Source organism: Camelina sativa, chromosome 4 (assembly GCF_030686135.1).
Source record: "Camelina sativa cultivar CO46 ecotype springtype chromosome 4, ASM3068613v1".
NCBI classification, from domain to species: domain Eukaryota; kingdom Viridiplantae; phylum Streptophyta; class Magnoliopsida; order Brassicales; family Brassicaceae; genus Camelina; species Camelina sativa.
The window spans coordinates 29,276,666-29,296,483 of NC_141883.1; the positions used below are offsets into that span (position 1 = coordinate 29,276,666).

The window sequence follows — 19,818 nt, forward strand, 5'->3', positions numbered from 1 at the left end:
ATATATATATATAACCTCTGAATCTTAACAACCAAATCGAAATTATCATATCCTAAATAAGGCACTCCATGAAGGAAATGTGGAACTAATAAATTCCCCAAACAACTTTTCCACCGTCTCCCTCTCTTCCACATATATATACTTTATTGGAACCGTAAATCTCTTTTACGAATTCCCCGAAAATAAAAAAATCTTCGAAAAAAAGAATAAAATACCCTCTTATTTATCTCTTTAGGTAAAAAAAAAAAAAATCCTCCAAAATCTTGCATGCAAAGCTCCCTCCTCATAGAGTGTAGTAGTCTCTTTGATTCCTCACAATAATGAATCTCCAAATGCTCTCGAGTCTTGACCGACCTTAAGGGGTGCTCGGCGTATATAAAATGATCTTCCACAAAAACAAATCAATAGAATTCTCCCAAGATAGGATCAATAAAATCCCAAATAGTTCCCCAATGACTATATTCGTCTTCTCCGCCAAAAGGCCAAATCGTTGAAGATCCATCTCCTACCATATAACCCGGATCCATACCCATAGAACACACCGGATCAACTACCGGCGGTGGATGAGATATTGATAGATTCGAACCCGCGGAACCAGCCAGAGAGTTCAAATCCTCCATTGAATTATTAGTGTTATTATTATTGCACCCACTTCCTCCTTGTTGTTGTTCCTGCCCTAGCGCCATCTCATGATGATGGGACGAAGTTGAATTAGCTACCGGAACATCTGTTAGCTCGATGTCATAGATCTTGTTACTACTATTACCGGAGTGAAGATTCTGATACTGTTGGTGTTGGAATTGTCCCACTTGCACCATCTGATTTTGTTGTTGTTGTTGTTGTTGGTGAGGGAGAAGACCATAACTAGGGCATAACATGGAGTTCCCACCATTAAGGAAGATGTTGTTGTTAAAAGGGATACCGTACGGACCAAAGGTGGCTGCTCCTCCGACGGTGGCGGGGGTAGGACGAGGGAGGAGAGGTCTTAGGGTTTGAGTAGAGGAGGAGGACGAGGAAGGAGAAGACGAAGCGGCGGAGACGGAGGATGAAGAGGAAGAGACGGAGGAAGGAGAAGAAGGGGTTAAGTTGAGCTGAGCACGTGAACCGTAGAGATAAACGGCGGCTCGGTCGTAGGCACGTGCGGCGTCTTCGGCGGTGGCGAAAGTACCAAGCCACTTGCGAGTGCGCTTACGTGGCTCTCGGATCTCGGCGACCCATTTGCCCCAGCTTCTTTGTCGGACGCCACGGTAACGGAACTTGGAATTGTCAGGACCACCTTTGCCTTTGCGTTTGCGTTGAGCGGAGGAGGTTGAGTCGGTGGTGGTGGTGGTAGCTAAATCGGATTGATGAGGATTATTGTGGGCTAGGGTTTGGTTATTATCGTCAAGATGGTGGTGGTGTTGTTTGGAAGCTGAAGGGTCCATAGATGAGGAAGAAGAAGTAGAGAGAGAAAGAGAGAGATTAAAGAAATTGGAAAAATTTGGAGAGGACGAATCAAGAAGAAAGGGAGACTGAAGAGTGTTTGAATGTCATTGTTGTGAATGGTCGATTAGGGCGGTGCTTCTTTTATATATACTTGCACTCTCTTCACACTCACTTCTTTCTTTTTCTTTTTTTTCACTTGCTCATTTGTTTTTTTTTACCAAATACTACTAGTTTTTGTTGTTATTATTTACTATTTCTTTGTTGTTATTATTTTATTAAGCCTGATTCGTACATAAGTTGTAACACATCGGAATGAAATCAAGATACTATTAAAAAATTTATGCCATTTTTGGGGGATAACCAGTGCATCATATGTGTATAAGAATAATATGTTGAAGTTGGTTATTTGATTAAGTGTTAACTGTGAGAAATACTCGCATGTTGAAAACACTCCCAAGGATTTTAGAGCTAGATAACGAAAAGGAACTGAATGAATACGTGAGAAGTTTTGATAGTTCAGTTTTTAATTTGATAATCCCAATTGCACGGTAGGTATATGCAAAATCAAATTCATAAAAGGTTAAGAATTGCAGCATCAGAGAAATAAGATACGAATTATAAGCAAATTAAACGAATTTCATCTAAGATGAAAAAGAAAAATCGTTTTTTCTTACGTATTATAAGCAATTTAAGAGTATGAACGAAAAGACGCAAGAGATGGACAATTAAAAAGATTAACAAGAACAAGTGAACAAACAGAAGACAAAATAACGAAGAAAATGGTTTGAGTTCAAGAATTGAACGCATTAATAAGGGTTAATGTGGCAAGAACAAGATCAAATCATTGCGTAACGGTGACTAATTAGGCATAATTGTAGAGAATGTAACATTAATCATTAACTAATTTCAGTATGTGGCATTAATTACCCAATTTTGTTAAACTCTCTTGCAATTTAAGCAATCAACAAGCATTAACAAATGATTCTACTAAGCTCATTAATCACCGTCACATCAATTCTTATTGACTAGAGAAATAAATCTATCAAGATTGTATGAGTTGATTAAATTACAAACGTTTCTAGACATGAATTTTTTTTTCTAAGAAACATTCACAGCAGTATTATATAACACAGCCACATTCGTGTTTCAGAAACATCTTAAATTTGTCAAGTCAAAATGCTATAAACTGATCACTCTTTTTTTTTTTTAAAACAGTTTTCCTTATAGATAGAGGAGAGGTAATCAAGTAAAAAAGAAATCTGCTATACAACAACATTTAAAAGTAGCAATATAAATTTTTTTACATAAGTAGTAATATAAATTTTATAAAGTTTTGGAGAAGAAAAAAAATTGATTTGCGCACTCGGAGAGTGTTGCAGATCCATGCCTGCTGCAGCCACTGGAGGGACAGAAATACAGATACAGAGACAGTAATTATTTTTCTGCTTTCATTTAACACAGACATAGATATATGTGTTCATTTAGTCCACTTAACACCATTCTTGGAAGACGACTTGTCTTCAGTCAAATACTTCGTCCGATAGTTATTCTACATTTTGGACACAACACCTTTGATCTTAATAAGACCTATCTTAGAAATTAAAAATACTCACATGTCAATGGCTAAGTAAATAAATATATTAAAATTAAAGAGTAGTTTTTTTATTCAAAAAGAGTATTTAAATTGTAGATTTATGTATGCTTCGACTTTAAGAAATTAGAAAGAAAAAAATGAAACTCATCATCTAACTCAACTTATACACTAAAGAAAAGAAAAAGAAAAACTCAACTTATCAACATGATTTTTTTAACATTAAGAAGAAGTAAGCCTCTTTAAATTTTTGTTTATAATAAAAATTACATAATATATATAGTATTTTTTTTTTTTGTTGACGACAGTTTAATTTACGATAAAAGTGTGTGAAGGGCAGGAAAAAAGTGTGTCAACGATTGGTAGCATATATAAAACATAGCTTGTAGAAATTGTCATCATACTGAATTACCTAGAAACCTTGCATTGATACTAATTAAGATTCGTCTTCATAATATTTACTTTTGTTGTTTGTCATCAACAAAACTATGAAATACTATTAAAGGATTTTTTATAAGGAAAATAGGAATATTGCATGGGAGAGATGAGGTGGCGAAGAAGGAAGCAAAGACAGCAAAAGAACCAAAGCTTTTTGTGTTGTGGTTTCTGAGATCTCAACCCAATTGCCTTGGAACTCTCACCTTTTTATGTCTCAGCAGAACCCAACTAGTTGCGCCATACATTCATTTTCCTTGCATTTATCCACTTTATTATATTACCCAATCAATATAGCTTGATTATTCCAATCTCATTATTCACGTGAAATTTTGTATAACAAATGAGTTGAACACTTGATAACATTAAAGAGATATTGTTGAGCTTTTGCATTCCAACAATTTACAGATGCTTAATTTAAAATGATGACCATAACAGAGGGGAAATAATTTAAATGCTTTAATTACTACTTCTGTTCTGCAAGAAATCAAACATATGATGTACAATACTATAATGTTTCGTATAAGCTAGAAAGTGTTAGTAATTTGAATGTTTTCATTAAAAGAAAGCAAAATGGTTGGTGCGAGAGAGGAAAATTGTCGAGGAAGATGATAAAATGCTCACATGCCCACAATTACAAACCGTGGGCTGCGCTTTAAACAACAGCTAAGATTATGTGTGCGTCTATATGTATGTATGCACGTATGTGTTTGGATAAGGGGCTTTTATTTTTATTTAGTACAATTTTTATTCCAGTGTCTCCGAAAGTATAAGATAAGTATAAAATTGGGTGCGACTTAATAAGACATGTATGCATGGAGGCTCTATCATTTGCACAATATAATTAACAAACATTACATTATTATTAGTCGTTGGTACAAGATTCTCTATGTCTGACAAAAGCACTTTCCTTTTTGGGAATCAATTTTCATGATCGCATCTTCGTATTCGTGTTCTAAACTTCTAAACAGTTTGGATTTTTTTTTTAAATACGAATTTAAATTATAATACAACACTATGAAAAGTCAGTAGACTATATGAAACTTGTCTTAACAGTAAAATCTATTTTAGGTGCGAGATTTAACACTCCAACATACCGATCTAAATCAAAAATACAATTCAATTGGTTAACCGGGAATCCGGTTAATATCCACTTAACACTTATTTGAGGTCTGTTCGGAAGAAGGCGGTCCAACCTGAAAATAAGTCGACTTCCCAATTCGTTTGGTGGCCGATTTGAAGAGAAGAAGCAACTTTCCTTATTTTAGTTCGAATTATAGGGAAAATTAATATTGTTTGTAATCTAGAGAAAGTATAAAGAGGGGGAAGCTCCTTCATTGTAAACATCCGGCAATTAATACTAAAACCCTAGTTCTTCATTGTTCTTGAGAGAAAACCCTAACTTTTTCTTCAAGAAATCAAAACCCCTCTTTATTTTCTAGCTTTAATCCAGCTTTTAGAGAGAGATCTTAAGTGAATTTGTTCCCCACTCAGACAAATTCATTGTGTGAATTCTAGATTCAGCAATTGGTGCCGCCTGTAGGGAAGAAAAATCGTCTTTACAAGTTAATCTCTCAAAGCAGCTCGACCGAAAGGTTCCCTTCAAGCCTACGAAAATGTCTACAGTCACAGCAACGACATCATCGGCGCAAACCGCACCTCTTCAAATGTATCCGATGTCATGGGACTAGCACCTCCTCAAGGTGACACCGAAGCACGAAGTGACGCTCTAACCACGCAAACGACAGCCGTTTATGTTCGTCGTAGCGTCGCTACGTCGGTCAACCCAACCGATAACTGTCCCGAACTCCCAGTTGAGGTCAGATCTGAAGGGGATCCCAGCCAGGGAATAGGGCGAACACGCGAACAACCAGTCCACCTTGATACAGAGCATTCAGACGAACCACCCTTGAGCGGGGAAACGATGCGCGCCACGAAGCAACAACCCAGGGTCCAAATCGAGAATCCCCCTGATTGCACTACAACAATGGTCCAAAACCCGCAGGTCGTCTCTATGGAAGATTTCAAGATCTTGTTCGGCACCATGACAAAAGATATTTACCAGATGATCTTCGACACCAATCGTAGAGTCGATGCAGTCGTAACACAGACGACCCCATCACCAGTCACCGTGGAGTAGTCGCCTGTACTCGGGACAGGCGATCTTACCCGTCGTCTTGATTATCGGACATACCGGCGGTCTACCAATAGGAGCGAAGGACCCTTATCCCACAGGAAATGTCGAGCCTCCAACCATCGAACTCGGGCTCATGGATCCGTGAGACCCCGGTTATCCCGATCGCTCCCTCAATGAACACGGGAGCTTGCCTCGAGATCGAGGAGATCCAGTCGTAGATTCGCGGCATGAGCTCGCTCCTCCACCTGGCTATCAACACAGCTCCAGAGATCGATAGGATTGTCGAGGTCACTCGGCGAACCCCCTTCACTCAGCGGATTCTGCAAGCCGACATACCGAACGTCAAGCTGAAGCTCCCAACCTACATCGGGGATAAGGATCCAGTCCTCTTCATGACATCCTTCATGGCAACTGTAGCTAAGGCGCGATTCACTGACGAACAAAGGGATATAGGATGCTGCCAGCTGTTCGTCGATTGTCTTTCCGGCCGCGCCTTAACTTGGTTCACAAGGCTGGAGCTGAACTCGATTGACAACTTCAACAAATTGTCAACGACCTTTCTCAAGCATTATCGGATCTTCATAGAGCGAGGTGTGACGGTTCGGATCTCTGGGAAATGGCCCAAGAACCCGGTGAGCCTATTGGGAGTTTCCTGGGCAGGTTTAAAGAAAAATTGGTGAACGTTTCCATCCCAGAAGATGCCGCGATCGCTGCCTTTAGGAAGGGTCTTCTTCCCAGATCACCCTTACGGAAGGACCTCAACCTCCGAGAGCCTAAAGACCTCGGTGACACGCTACATTGAGCCTCCCGATTTGCACTCGTGGAAGATGAGAACGCCCGATTAGCCGCAAAAACGACCTCAACACCATCGTATCTCCCGAAGGCTAAGAACCGGGACAAACACCACAAGCCCCGAAAGCATCACGATCCTCATGATCGAAAGAAGGGCGTCGTCCATGCAGTCTCTGAGATAGATGGCCAAAACAAGCAACCATCCAATCCGAAGGAGTTATACTGCGATTTTCACATGATTGTCGGCCACTCCACACACGAGTGCGTTCATCTAAGGAACTACCTATATGGAAAGTACCATTCTGGCGAAGCCGAAGCCGTCTTTCAGCCCAAAAGCATCCGCGGAAGCAGAGGTCGTGGACGATGGCGAGGTGGTTGATCTAACGGTGGCCGCTATGCAGGAGGTGGCGGGCAAGGATAAGTAAACAACGGCCCGACTAACGACATTTAACAGCCAGCAAATCAAGTGTTCGCAAATCGCCAAGACGAAATGCCAGCAGATGAGGAACTACCTGGTCTTTCCAAGTGACAGAGAGGGCAGAATCTTGAGCGCACCAACTCCCCTCTCAGAGGTCGAATAATTAGGATTCTGGGCCCACTAGAGGATTGTGCTGACTCCATTTGAGCACTGAAGAAAAGGGCGTGACAAGTTTGCAGCCTTCAGGCAACCTCGAACGAACCTCCGCTCTGCGCGGATCCCATATCATTCACACCAGAGGATGCCAAAGGAACCCAACACCCCCATTCAGATCCTCTTGTCATCGAAGTAGCTATGGGCGACTTCGATGTCGAAAGAGTCTTGGTCGACACCGGGAGCACCGTTAACGTTCTGTTCTGGCGGACGCTGGAAAAAATGGGCATCACACCAGAGCAGATGAAGCCCGAGACTCGAACGTTGACCGGCTATGACGGGATAGCTAAAATGTCGATGTGCGACTTAAAATTACAAGTACGCGCTGGCAAGGTGACCCAGAAAACTAGATTCGTGTCAATCAATGCGCCTCCAATTTACAACGCCATTCTAGGGGCACCGTGGATATACGCGATGCAAGCTGTACCGTCGACTTACCATCTCTGCTTTAAACTCCCGACCATCACAGGGATCTGCACGCTCTACGGCGATCATAGGATGGCCTGATCCTATTTCGTAATCGAAAAGAAGCAAAGGAAAACGGAGGACGCATAGTAATTACAGAGCGGGGACCACCCTATTGGTCCTCATAAGCCGGACCGAGACTGTCTTAAGTCTCCGGAATGTCGGATCATCCAGGCAAACATCGATCCTTCCAATCCCTCACGAACTGTTGGCATCGGGGCCGAACTCGAAGACCAAATGAAGACAAAGCTGATCGCTTTTCTGCAATCCCGGTCCTCCACATTCGCTTGGTCGATGAAACACATGGTCGGGATAAGCCCCGAAGTCATCTGCCACAAGCTTAACGTTGACCCCACGTTCAAACCGATCAGGCAAAAACGTAGGCGTTTGGATCCAGATCGAGCAAAAGCAGTCCATGACGAAGTCGAACGATACTCAAAGCAGACCAAATAATGGAGGTCCAGTACCCTAATTGGTTGGCTAATCCAGTCGTGGTAAAAAAAAAAACGGCAAGTGGAGAGTATGCGTGGACTTCACCGACCTCAACAAAGCGTGTCTTAAGGATAGCTTTCCCTTGCCACACATAGATCGTCTCGTCGAGGCCACGGCCAGAAACCAACTACTCTCGTTCATGGACGCCTTCTCGGGATACAACCAGATCGCCATGAGCTCAACCGATCGCGAGAAAACGATATTCATCACATACAGGAGAATCTACTGTTATAAAGTTATGCCGTTCGGACTAAAAAACGCCAGGGAGGTCTATATCCACGATATGGTGGTCAAATCCTTGATCGCGGAACAACACATTCAGCATCTCGCTGAATGTTTTGATATCCTAGACAAGTTTCAAATGAAGCTGAATCCGACGAAGTGCACTTTGGGGTCACATCAGGCGAATTCCTGGGATACATCGTTACCGAACGAGGGATATAGGCGAATCATAAGCAGATTGAGGCCATACTCGGACTGCCATCTCCAACTAACAAACGGGAAGTCCAACGCCTGACCGGCTGGATCGCCGCTTTGAATCGATTCATCGCTCGGTCAACCGACAAATGCCTTTCTTTCTACCAACTCCTCCAAGGAAACAAAAATTTTCATTGGGACAAAGATTGTGAGCACGCGTTCCGGGAGCTAAAGGAGTATCTGACCAGTAACCCAGTGCTGGTTAAGCCAGAGGATGACGAGACATTTTATCTGTAAATCTCAGTTTCCAGCTCGGCAGTCAGCGGCGTCCTGGTTCGAGACGATCGCGGCGACCAAAAACCAATTTTTTACACTACCAAGGCTCGCTCTTGCCGTGATTACCGCTGCGCGTAAACTCCGACTTTATGTCGTGTTTACCGATCAGCCACTCCGAACTATCCTCCATAGCCCTCTCCAGTCTGGACGAATGGCGAAATGGGCGGTCGAGTTGAGCGAATATGATATCGATTACCGCTCTCGTCCGAGTTTAAAGTCGCAAGTTTTTGCCGATTTCATCACCGAGTTATCCCCTGATCTCGGGGACCCTACCCTCAAACAAGAATATTGGATGATGTTCGTCGATGGCTCATCATCTCATCACGGATCCGGTGTAGGACTCATTCTCCGATCTTCGTCTCGCAAAGTACTCGTGCAAGCTTTGAAGCTCAATTTTAAAGCGTCTAATAACGAAACAGAGTACGAAGCCGTTCTCACGGGGCTCCGTTTAGCGCGAGGACTCGGGGTGACGCATTTGCAAGTTTTATGCGATTCTCAATTAGTAGTTAGCCAGTTCAGTGTCGAGTTCAATGCCAAGAACAAGCGAATGGGAGCGTACCGTCAATTGGTCAGGACACTGTCCGGGGAATTTACCTCTTTTTCTATGACAAAAGTCCGAGGGACGAGAATGCTTCAGCCGACGCCCTCGCAGCCTTGGCAAATAGTTTGGATCCTGATTTACGGTGTACCATTCTAGTCGAATGCATTGAAGCACCTAGCATCGATCTAGTCAGCCTGATCTCCATCATCAACGACGATTCGGTTCCAATGCAAGTCGACGATCAAATAGAGGACTTGACAGACGTCACGAAGCCACCTGACGATTGGCAAATTGAGATTAAGCTGTATATCTCTGAAGGAGTCGTCTCGCTAGATCGTTGGGCAGCTCGGCGTCTGAAAGCGCGAAGCGCCAAGTACATCCTTTTGGATGGGAATTTATACCTTACTTGCGTCAGTCGCGACGAAGCCAAACGAATCATGATGGAAGTACACGAAGGTGAGGGTGATAATCACTCCGGTGGACGGGCCATTACTGGCCAACCATGGTAGCCGACTTCGAGGCTTTTTCGGCAAAATGTGAAGCCTGCCAGCGTCATGGGCCAATGCGGCATGTTCCGCCTGAACTATTGAATACCGTAACTGCCGCATATCCTTTCATGCGCTGGGCCATGGATCTCGTAGGTCCCCTGCCGGCATCGAAATCCAAGAAATTCATCTTCGTACTAACTGATTACTTTACCAAATGGGTAGAAGCGGAGCCTTTCACAAAAGTCCAGTCCCTAGACGTAACCAACTTCATATGGAAAAACATTATATGTCGTCACGGACTCCCTTATGAGATTGTCACCGATAACGGTAAGTAATTCACTTTGCTCATCACCAGGCGTTTCTTGAGCAAATGGCAAATTCGTCTGAGTACCTCGACCCCCCCCCCCCCGATAACCTCAAGGGAACGGTCAAGCCGAGGCCACGAATAAGTCGATCGTCGATGGCTTAAAGAAACGACTTGGGGGAAAGAAGGGCCGATCACCTCGATGGCGTACTATGGTCCTACCGCACAACCCCGTGGTGATCTACGGGACAATCCCCTTTCTCTCTGGCGTATGGGATCGAGGCCCTCGCCCCAACAAAAGCAGGCGTCCCGAAACTTCGCCGCACCATGATGGTCGACAATCCCGACCTTAATAACGATATGCTGACCGATCATATCGACTTTGCTGAAGAACTGTGCGACCAAGCTCTGGTCTGGATTCAACACTACCGGAATACAGCGACTCGATACTATAACAAGACTGCTCGCCAGCGGTGTTTCAACGAGGACAATTTAGTTTTACGTGAAGTCTTTGAAAACACCAGAGAAGTTAACGCTGGTAAACTCGGCGCCCGATGGGAAGGTCCATATCTCGTTTCCAAGGCAGTTCGCCCTGGCGTGTATGAGCTCGTGACCATGGCTGGTGAGCGAATCAAGAACTCGTTAAACGCAGCCATTTGAAGCATTATTACTATTAAATCATTTTAATGATCTTACCTAGGAGGTTTCGGGAATCCGACCTCCACTTATCTTTCGTTTGTAATATGAACTACGACTGGCTTGATCCCCGCTTCGGGGTACGTAAGCAACTCCTTGTCTTTTCGATAAGATTAAGCGAGTACAGCTAAAATATCAATAAAGTCTTCTTTTTGGGTTCTGTCGCTCCCGCTGCAAGGCTTCTAACCTTTCATACTCCAACGGCTCTTCCACAACTAGTTCATCCACCGCAGTTTGCCAGATCTGTCGCCTCCGCTGCAAGGCTTCTAGCCTTTCAATCGGCAACCCGGAACATTTGGATATCATGTCTTCTATGAAGGCACATGGGCCCTCAACTAGATGGCGTTCACGGAACGCTTGACCTGTCGATTCCAATTAATTGACGAACTGGATCAATCTCTTCGCGACCAACCACCTTTGTTTCCACCAATCAGAGTGCAGCAGATTTTTCGTTGCGTCCCAAAAATCGCAATTAAAGACAGTGCAAACATTCAATGTTTCTAGACACGCGTCCCTTTAAACAAAAAAAAATAAATTATAAAAAATGTATATATATAGATATATATACATATATATATTATATATACATATATATCAGTTTTCATTCCGATCTGGATTGAATATTCGTCCGTTCGGACTGACTTCATTCAAAGTCAAAATACATTCTTCATTGACACCGTGGCCAGGTGATCAACTCGCACCTGACCCCCATCTTTCATATGTAGGGATAAGCCGAACCCAAAGTATTTATTTCGCACCCGATCTCTCATTTATGGGATAAGCTGAACCCTGAGTATTTATTTCGCACCCAACCTTTAGTTCAGGCGGAATGGTTAGCCGAATCCAGAGAGAAATTTCGCTGTCCGACTCCTGAACTAGAGCAAAGGAGGGAAGCCGAGCCCAGTATCTCGCACTCTGAACCTATTTATCCCGTTAAGGGATAATGGCCCACCTTTGAGGCCCAGATCGTTGTTTTCTACGAATATTTGACAAAAGGTTACTTGTGTAAGCCGTGAGACATCCTGCCTCTTTTACATCTTTGCAAAACAATAGAAACATGTTTGGATTTCAATTTTTATTCAGCCTACTATGATTCGGCAAAGTCTTGTTCGTCTTATTGAATTAAAATAAAAGAGGACATATTATCAATACAAAATATGTTAATTTCGTGCTAGTACACCACTAGCGGCGATCTCACGAGCACTGGTCTTGAGTCGCTTCGGCATCGGCCACAACAGTTGTAGCCGAGTCTTCTCCCATTCTTCGGGACGAGTCTCTAGTGCTCTGGCTTTCTTTTTCGCCTCATCAAGCAGATCGATAGTCCTTTTTCTTTTTGCTTTAAGAATAGCACTCTCAGATTCCAGACTCTTTAGCTTGCGATCGATCCTTTCTTTCTTCATATGAAAATACTGCAGATCTTGGCTTAGCTATTGATGCATAGCTTCAATCTGCACAAACACAATACGAAGGAGATTGTCAAATCAAAGCAATAGCGGACTGGTTTTTCATTGGTAAAAGGAAAAAGAGGACAGTTACCTGGCGATGAAAGGTGTTGGCCTCAACGATGTCATTTTCACTAGCACGCCTGTTGATGTAAAACGGCCTGATATCGGTTGGAATAAAGTCGCCAATCAAGGCAGGATCTGTTTGGGTAGACTTTTGACTCGCCCTCCGACTGCATTTGTTGCAGTATGCGATCAAACATTTTGGCAGAGCAGCAATCATGTCGAACCCATTCTCGATCCAAGTCCTTCGATGGGACTCGAGCATCTCGAGTTTGAGCAATAACTCAGGTTGCACTTGTTCCGAGGTAGCAAGCCGATCGTGATACTCAGCATGCCGATCTTCCACGGAATTGAAAAATTCCTCTAAGTTACGTCTTTCTTCCGAATTAACACAGAACATTAACATCCAAGGAACCTGGATGTTCGGATAATAAGTCATTCATCTCTCGATAGCAACTACATTCGAGAACGTCGGGACATCATTACCGGCAAGCGGAGATTCTACGCTGCTCATAGAACTAGGTATTATTCCAGTTCTAAGTTTGCCTCGGTCTGGATAATTCCAAGCAAACAAAAGGATGCAAGCTTATTTATACAAGTTTAGGAGGAGATATTTTTTCCAATTTCGTTAAATAAAAAAAAATTGACTTTCTCGATACTAGACATATTCCATTTCTACGAAAGAGAATGGTTTCAGAAAAAATAAGTAAAATCCAAAATCTTTAAACTTAAAAAAAGTAAAATGAGCCGAGCAAGTCGGCAATATTCTTACAAGGGTTTTCAAAACCCAGAATTAAACAAGTTAGTCTCCTAGAGAAATACGAAGCAAATGCTTAGACCTCCAAGTTGTCGGACAAATCGGCTTGGAAAATGGCGGCGTTTGATCCATGTTGATGCTTCACGGAATCCGGAGCCAAAGTCCCATGATGAAGAATTCCAAAGTCGAGCTAATCCACAGACATGATAAGATCGTTCTCCTCCAATTCAAGGATATACATCGCGTCGACGGCCTCCTGAGCTTTTGCCTTCTTCTCATTGATCTCCATGATTCGCTCTTCGGGAATAGCGGACCCTTTTTTGATCAGATATTGCACCGTCTCCTGAAGTCCAACAGCCTTATTCAGCATGTCTTCCATGGGGCGAACTATCGTGTTCTGTTCAACCAGATAGGCTCTAACTTTATCTAGACGAGTTTGTGCCTTTTTCGCCGTTCGTTCTACTTTATCCAAACGGTCCCGACGGAGTATGCGTACTTCAGAGTCAAGCTTAGCCTTCAGCTCATCGCACTCTCGTCGCAGCTCGGATTTCTCCTCTTCAAGAGCGCGTGTCTAGGAGTTTAGTTCACCAATCTTCAGTTTGGATTGAGTGATGGTCTCATCTTTCCCAATGATGACGGCCTCAATCTCTTTGATCCTGTCGTCTTTAGCCCTATTGGCTGTCCGGATCTCTTCTAAGCTTTCCTTCATCTTTTCAAATTCGAACCCCGAAGTCGACAGTGATTTCATTCGCCTATCATACAATTGAGTTAGCGCGTTGATCATGGCAGCAACCTGTAAATCCATGAAGGGTGCGTTAGTTCGCCCATGCAAAATCTAAACAGCTTAAGGAAAATAGTGATATTAACCAATAGGTGGGATTCTGCGATGTCGAGGTATGCTTGTTCGAACTCTAGCTTCTCCGTTTCCGGGAGGATGCGATTAGAAGTTTTCAGGTTCCGGAAAAGTTCACCAGAGGCCGCCCGATTCGCGACCAAAGGACCCTCGCCAAAATAGTCAAAAGCGAACCGATCGGTTTTATCATTCCGTCTTTTTACACAGAATCGGTCAGCCGATTCTAATCCCGCGCCTTCGGCTGAGCGTTTGTGGTTAACTGCAGATGGCGGCTGAGAAACAGAGTCGTTTCCGACTTGTTTCCCCTTGTTTTGCTTTTTCTTATTTTTCCTCGTCTCTCCAGTCTCGAGTGGGAGGACGTCTTGTTCGGTAGATGGACGGTCGACGCCTTCCAGGGTAGGAGCAGGATTATCAGTTTCGACGACGTCCTCCTTACCGAATATGTCGACGATCTCCTCATCGCCCTGAACAGGGTCAGTATTGAATTGGGCAGCAGCCTGAGAGTCCCGATGCATGACCTTAAGGCAACTGGCCGTGATGACACATGCCCCGACGGTTTCCGAAGTCTGCCCCAATGAACTCGTAAAACTAGGAAATTTGGTTATGGTTTTTCCCATTGCTTTTTCGACACGAATACGGGTGATAAATTCCCACCGTCGATTGATGCCAGATAGTAATGCGTCTCTAACGGAATGATAACCGTGAGCTAGACGTGTTGCGGTGAACTTGCGATCTGAAAAAAATAAACGGGAAGTTAAACCAAGTTAGCAAAGCTACGATCCGCCAAAGCATACTGGAAATTTAAAATCTACCAGGGTTCCCATTCCACACTCTCCGATGGAAGCCCAGCGGATCTTCGAATGAGTATTGGTCGACACGGACATAAAAATAGCGAGCGGCCCACTTTTTGAAGTTGCTAACTTTTTGGCTAGGGAGAAAGTTATGTTGCGGCTTCATTTTCACTTTCGAGTTCTCTTTGCTCTTTGATATTTTTAAATTTGACAGCTGCTCGAAGCACTGAAGGAAGCCTGCGTCTTTGGGCATACAGCGATAATAGGGCTGGAATCGGGAGCCAAAGGCGACATTCCGAAAAATAATCTTCGTATAGACAGATGTATCATTTTGGAGGATTCCAGGGGCGATGATCGTCACGTGGGATTAGGATGGGAACGCCACTGTTCCCAAGACCGGATGAGTTCAACATGTCGTTGACCGATTTGATTGAACTCAGAGTCTTTTCACCTCCGATTCGCCCTTTATGATCCAATGATGGTGGGAGATCGTCAATCAAGATTCCCAAGGGAACAAATCGATCTTCTTCTAAGCGCAGATCGACATTGGGAGTTTCATCATTCTCATTCTCGTTGCGACTTGTGGGTTGGGCTCGTGAAGAAGAAGCCCCAGCCGAACATCATACTAGGGGAAGTTGGGCTTCAGAGCCCGATCTAAGGGGTCCTCCGATCTGTGTAAAACGCTTTAGGTTACGTGCTTCACTTCTAGGATTGCGACCACTTTCGTTTTCAGGAGAGGAGGCGAGATCCAAAGTGCTCGTCATGATAGATGATCGGAGAGTGCGGAAGAAAGCCGGAAATTGCAAAAAAAATAAATAAGCAAAGAGGAGAGAGAACAGAGCAGAATACCTTGTGTTGTCGGCGAAAAATGAGAAATGAAGAGGGAGGCTGCGTATTTATAGAATCGGATGGGCGGCAACCCTACGAAAATCATCATAACCTATGTGACCTTTCGGCTTCCGACCTAGCGGATGTGACACGTGTTACCATGACAATTTGTGGTAAAGCGGTTCGAAAGTCCGGGTTATATAATTAAAATTCTTTATGGTTTAGATCGGATATTTTCTTTCCTGTTGTTCTAACATTCGAATTTAATCCCGACTATTCAGAACTGGGGGGACTAATTGTTGGTGCAAGATTTAGCACCCCCAACATACCGATCTAAACCAGAAATACAATTCAATTGATTAACCGGGAATCCGGTTAATATCCAGTTAACGTTTATTTGAGGCCTGTTCGGAAGAAGGCGGCTCGGCCCGAAGATAAGTCGACTTCCCAATTCGCCTGGTGGCCGATTTGAAGAGAAGAAGCAATTTTCCTTATTTTAGTTCGAATTATAGGAAAAGTTAATATTGTTTGTAATCTAGAGAAAGTATAAAGAGGGGGAAGCTCCTTCATTGTAAACATCCGGCAATTAATACTAAAATCCTAGTTCTTCATTGTTCTTGAGAGAAAACCCTAACTTATTCTTCAAGAAATCAAAACCCCTCTTTATTTTTTAGTTTTAATGTAGCTTTTAGAGAGAGATTTTAAGTGAATTTGTTCCCCACTTAAACAAATTCATTGTCTAAATTCTAGAATCAACATCTACCAACAAAGATATCGGTTAATTATAATGGCTACATATTCTTATAAGAGTAGTGTTTTTGTGGGGGTTTACTAAAAATCCCTTACCCGAACAAATAAACTTCACAAAATGTTCGTTGTTAATAAGATTCGTAATATTCAATTATTCATAGTTTTCTAACGATTAGTGAAGTGAATGTTCAGGAGTGATGCCCAAAGAAAAACACTAGTGGGGTCGAAACATATGGCCGTTAAAGTCATTAAGAACTTTAACCCACATCACTCATGAAGCCTCTCTACTAGAGATAATGGAGAAGTATTCATTGGGCCTTCTGGGGGTCCATCCATGTTAGGTTTACGGTACTTCAACGGAAACATGGTTTATTTCGGCATGAAATACGTTTGTCATGTAATTGTACAAATTCACAAACCAAATAAAATCTAACCAATAACAAGAGGCCTAGAACAACATAGCTGATTTTTTGGCAATGGACATACCAATCGACTAATAGATGATACAATGGAATCCAATGCTTCTACAGAATAGAGTCTTCTATATAAATTTATCACATTTTAAAAAAGTTTATATAAAACATTGCTACAATACGGTTACAGTTTAAAACCTAAAAAAAAACCTTACAAAAACACTCTTGTCTCTTCGAACTATTTTGCCAGTACTTTTGCGCATTCACAACTTTTTTCTATATTTTATTCTCCAAGTTGTGACATATTGATAACCGTCGTAAAAAAATATAAAATTATGGATATGCATGCATTTAGATTAAACGTTATTTAATTATTTTGTATGGTGGAGCATACTATATAAATACAATATAATCTTCACATACCCACATCTATTGGCAGATATACGTTGGATAGTAGGTAGTTCCATGCTGGCTATAAAACAAAATCGTAACTTAAAAAGTCAATTATTAAGATATTTACAAGTTATGCAGAGTTCCATTCTCTTTGGTTGAGCTGACTTTTTTAGGGCCAAATCTCTAATTGAGAGATTCGCTCCAACCATAAACATAAGTGGGTCGATTCATGTCTCTCATATAATGCGTATTTATCGTTGGCAAAAGAAATGAAAACGATAACGTATTTATTTTGTTTCTTCAATGATTCAATGATAAACGCATTTGTCATCGAATATTATACTACTATCAGATTATCTTATTCAGTGTCAAAATTCCTTTTTTCTGGTAAAAGTGTCAAAGTTCTCCTTCAAGAAGGCTTATGTAGTTTATTAAATGTATAAATGATTCTATGATTAGCGTCTCGATCCATATATAAGCTGCGACATGTCAGTCTGACTTGTGGTGTCTCTAATTAAATAATTAACGCACGTCTACTTAACCACAATTAAACATCTCCTAACTAACTAATCACAATTTAGTCAAACCATTTTCAAATCTTTTTAATGAGGCGGTTCCAATGGTGGTGATTCTCATGGCCATTACGATTTAATTATTTTTGAGAATCTTGAACAATGAGAAAATGTCCAAAGTAAACAGAAAATTCTACTAAAAGTATGCATGTAAACAAACGAATTTGGATATGATTTTTATTTCGGGAAGGGATTCATTTTGTTGAAAATATCTGAGCAAATTTGAAGTATCAAATATGGTTAGTTTAATGAAATTATCTAATATTAAATAAATAAATAAATATCTTCCTAGATTATACGATTATTCTCCGACAAGACTAATAATTCTTGGGAAAAATGATTACCAGCTACTTAAAGTATACGTTAACACATGACCACACATACAAACAATATAAATATCCTCTTAATTATGTGAACTATTGTCATCACATAACGACATCTATAAACAAACATAGGTTATTTGTACAACACCATAAACATTAAATTTTAGCCGGAATTCGGTGTTGACCAGTATTGACCGGCGTTGACCAGAAAAAATATTCAATTTTTTTTTCTTTTTTCCTAAAAACAATTTTTTTTTGTTTTTATATATTTTTATAAATAAAGAAAAAAGATTAAATGATTTGTATAATTTACAAAAACAAAATATAACAACAAAAAAATATAAGAAAATTATGTACCAGAAAAAATCAAAAATTTTATGACAAACAAAATTTGTGGTATATCTAGTAACTAATTTTGTTAATACAGAAAATATACCAAAAATAATATAATAAAACTATACCACCAAAATTTTATTTGTAGTAGATTTTTTATAAAACTATAACAAATATATATCTTTCCGTTTTAAAAATCATTTTTTGTTTTGTATTTTCAAAGATGGGAGTTTTTTAACTTATTTATAAGATTATGTCATTTGAAATATATCCAAGGCATTGCCAACTATTTCTTTTTTTTTTAATAGATCAACCTTTGATTTTACAAAATCAACTTTTGTTTTTTAACTATCTTCTTGATATATGTCTTTCATGTAAATAAATAGAATTTTCATTATTTTCTTCCTTTGTTTTTCTTATTAAAAACAAAGAAATAGTTGGTATGTCTTGGATATATTACAAATGACATAATCATATGAATAAGTAAAAAGAAAAAAAAATATTTAAAACCCCCACCTTTAAAAATACAAAATAAAAAGGTATATATTTGTTATAGTTTTATGAAACAATCTACTACACATAAAATTTTGGTGGTATAGTTTTATTATATTATTTTTTCTGTATTAACAGTATTAGTTACTAGATATATCACAAATTTTGTTTGTCATATAATTTTTAATTTTTTTGGTATATAATTTTCTTGTATTTTTTGTTGTATAAATTTTTGTAAGGAAATTATACAAATTATTTAATCTTTTTTATTTATTTATCAAAACTACATAAAAACAAAAAAATATTATTAAGAAAAAAGAAAAAAATATATTTTTTTTGAATATTTTTTCTGGTCAACGCCGGTCAACACCGGTTAACGCCGGATTCCGGTCAAAATTTGATGTTTATGGTGTTGTACACATAACCTATGTTTGTTTACGGATGTCCTTATGTGATAACAATAGTTCACATAGCTAACAGAATATTTATATTATTTATATTTGTGGTCATGTGTTGGTGTATACTTCAAGTAGCTGGCAATCATTTTTCTTTCGGAAAATAATTTTCATTTTACACATTCATTCAAAAAGGCAAAAAAAAAAACTTACAAAGACCATCAAAAATACAACTACTAGCTAGAACGAAAAAATCAACAAATTCATAATGCTTAAATATGATCAGTTAAAGAGACCATCTATCTTTTTCTTTTGATGATCTAGAAAAAAAATAGATACAAAAACCAACTTAACTATGCAAATTTGATGATACATTCAAAATAGGAGTAAAATTATGAGAACAAAAGGGTTTTAACATAATAATAGCCAATAATGCCTGTTGTTTTGCCGACACATACTATTTGGAACAAATGCAACACCAAATACTATACATATCACGGATCGCCAAAAAATAAACTTTTTTATCCTTTTTGATATAAGATTGCAATAATAATTGGTATGGGACAATAAACCATTGCCAAGTTAAAATGTAAGCGGCCGAGTAGATCGAATTTAGAATAGTAGTTTGAGAAAAATATATACCACATTATATGCATATATGCA

The 19,818-nt window shown here is 40.5% G+C and overlaps 2 protein-coding genes and 1 pseudogene across 3 annotated transcripts; 2 read left to right on the plus strand and 1 right to left on the minus strand.

Moving 5' to 3' along the window:
* Positions 1-22: 22 nt before the first annotated feature.
* LOC104782496 (ethylene-responsive transcription factor ABI4 pseudogene) lies at positions 23-1,537 on the minus strand (annotated as a pseudogene). The gene has a single exon (XR_015597621.1). The product of XR_015597621.1 is annotated as an ethylene-responsive transcription factor ABI4 pseudogene (transcript).
* A 5,130-nt stretch (positions 1,538-6,667) lies between these two features.
* LOC147946315 (uncharacterized) lies at positions 6,668-7,518 on the plus strand. The gene is made up of 2 exons (XM_087509575.1): positions 6,668-6,801; positions 7,038-7,518. The coding sequence occupies exons 1-2, from the start codon at positions 6,668-6,670 to the stop codon at positions 7,516-7,518; spliced, it is 615 nt and encodes a 204-aa protein (XP_087365701.1).
* A 1,141-nt stretch (positions 7,519-8,659) lies between these two features.
* LOC147946316 (uncharacterized) lies at positions 8,660-9,771 on the plus strand. Its single transcript, XM_087509576.1, has 2 exons — positions 8,660-9,202; positions 9,295-9,771. The coding sequence occupies exons 1-2, from the start codon at positions 8,660-8,662 to the stop codon at positions 9,769-9,771; spliced, it is 1,020 nt and encodes a 339-aa protein (XP_087365702.1).
* Positions 9,772-19,818: the final 10,047 nt, after the last annotated feature.

What these genes read in the sequence shown, in the direction of transcription:
- LOC147946316 (XM_087509576.1), top strand. Translation starts at nt 8,660, where the DNA reads ATGACGAGACATTTTATCTGTAAATCTCAGTTTCCAGCTCGGCAGTCA. An exon ending in TCGGGGTGACGCATTTGCAA is followed by an intron (nt 9,203 to 9,294) that starts GTTTTATGCGAT and finishes TCAATTGGTCAG; the next exon opens with GACACTGTCCGGGGAATTTA.
- LOC147946315 (XM_087509575.1), top strand. Translation starts at nt 6,668, where the DNA reads ATGGAAAGTACCATTCTGGCGAAGCCGAAGCCGTCTTTCAGCCCAAAA. An exon ending in GAGGTGGCGGGCAAGGATAA is followed by an intron (nt 6,802 to 7,037) that starts GTAAACAACGGC and finishes ACAAGTTTGCAG; the next exon opens with CCTTCAGGCAACCTCGAACG.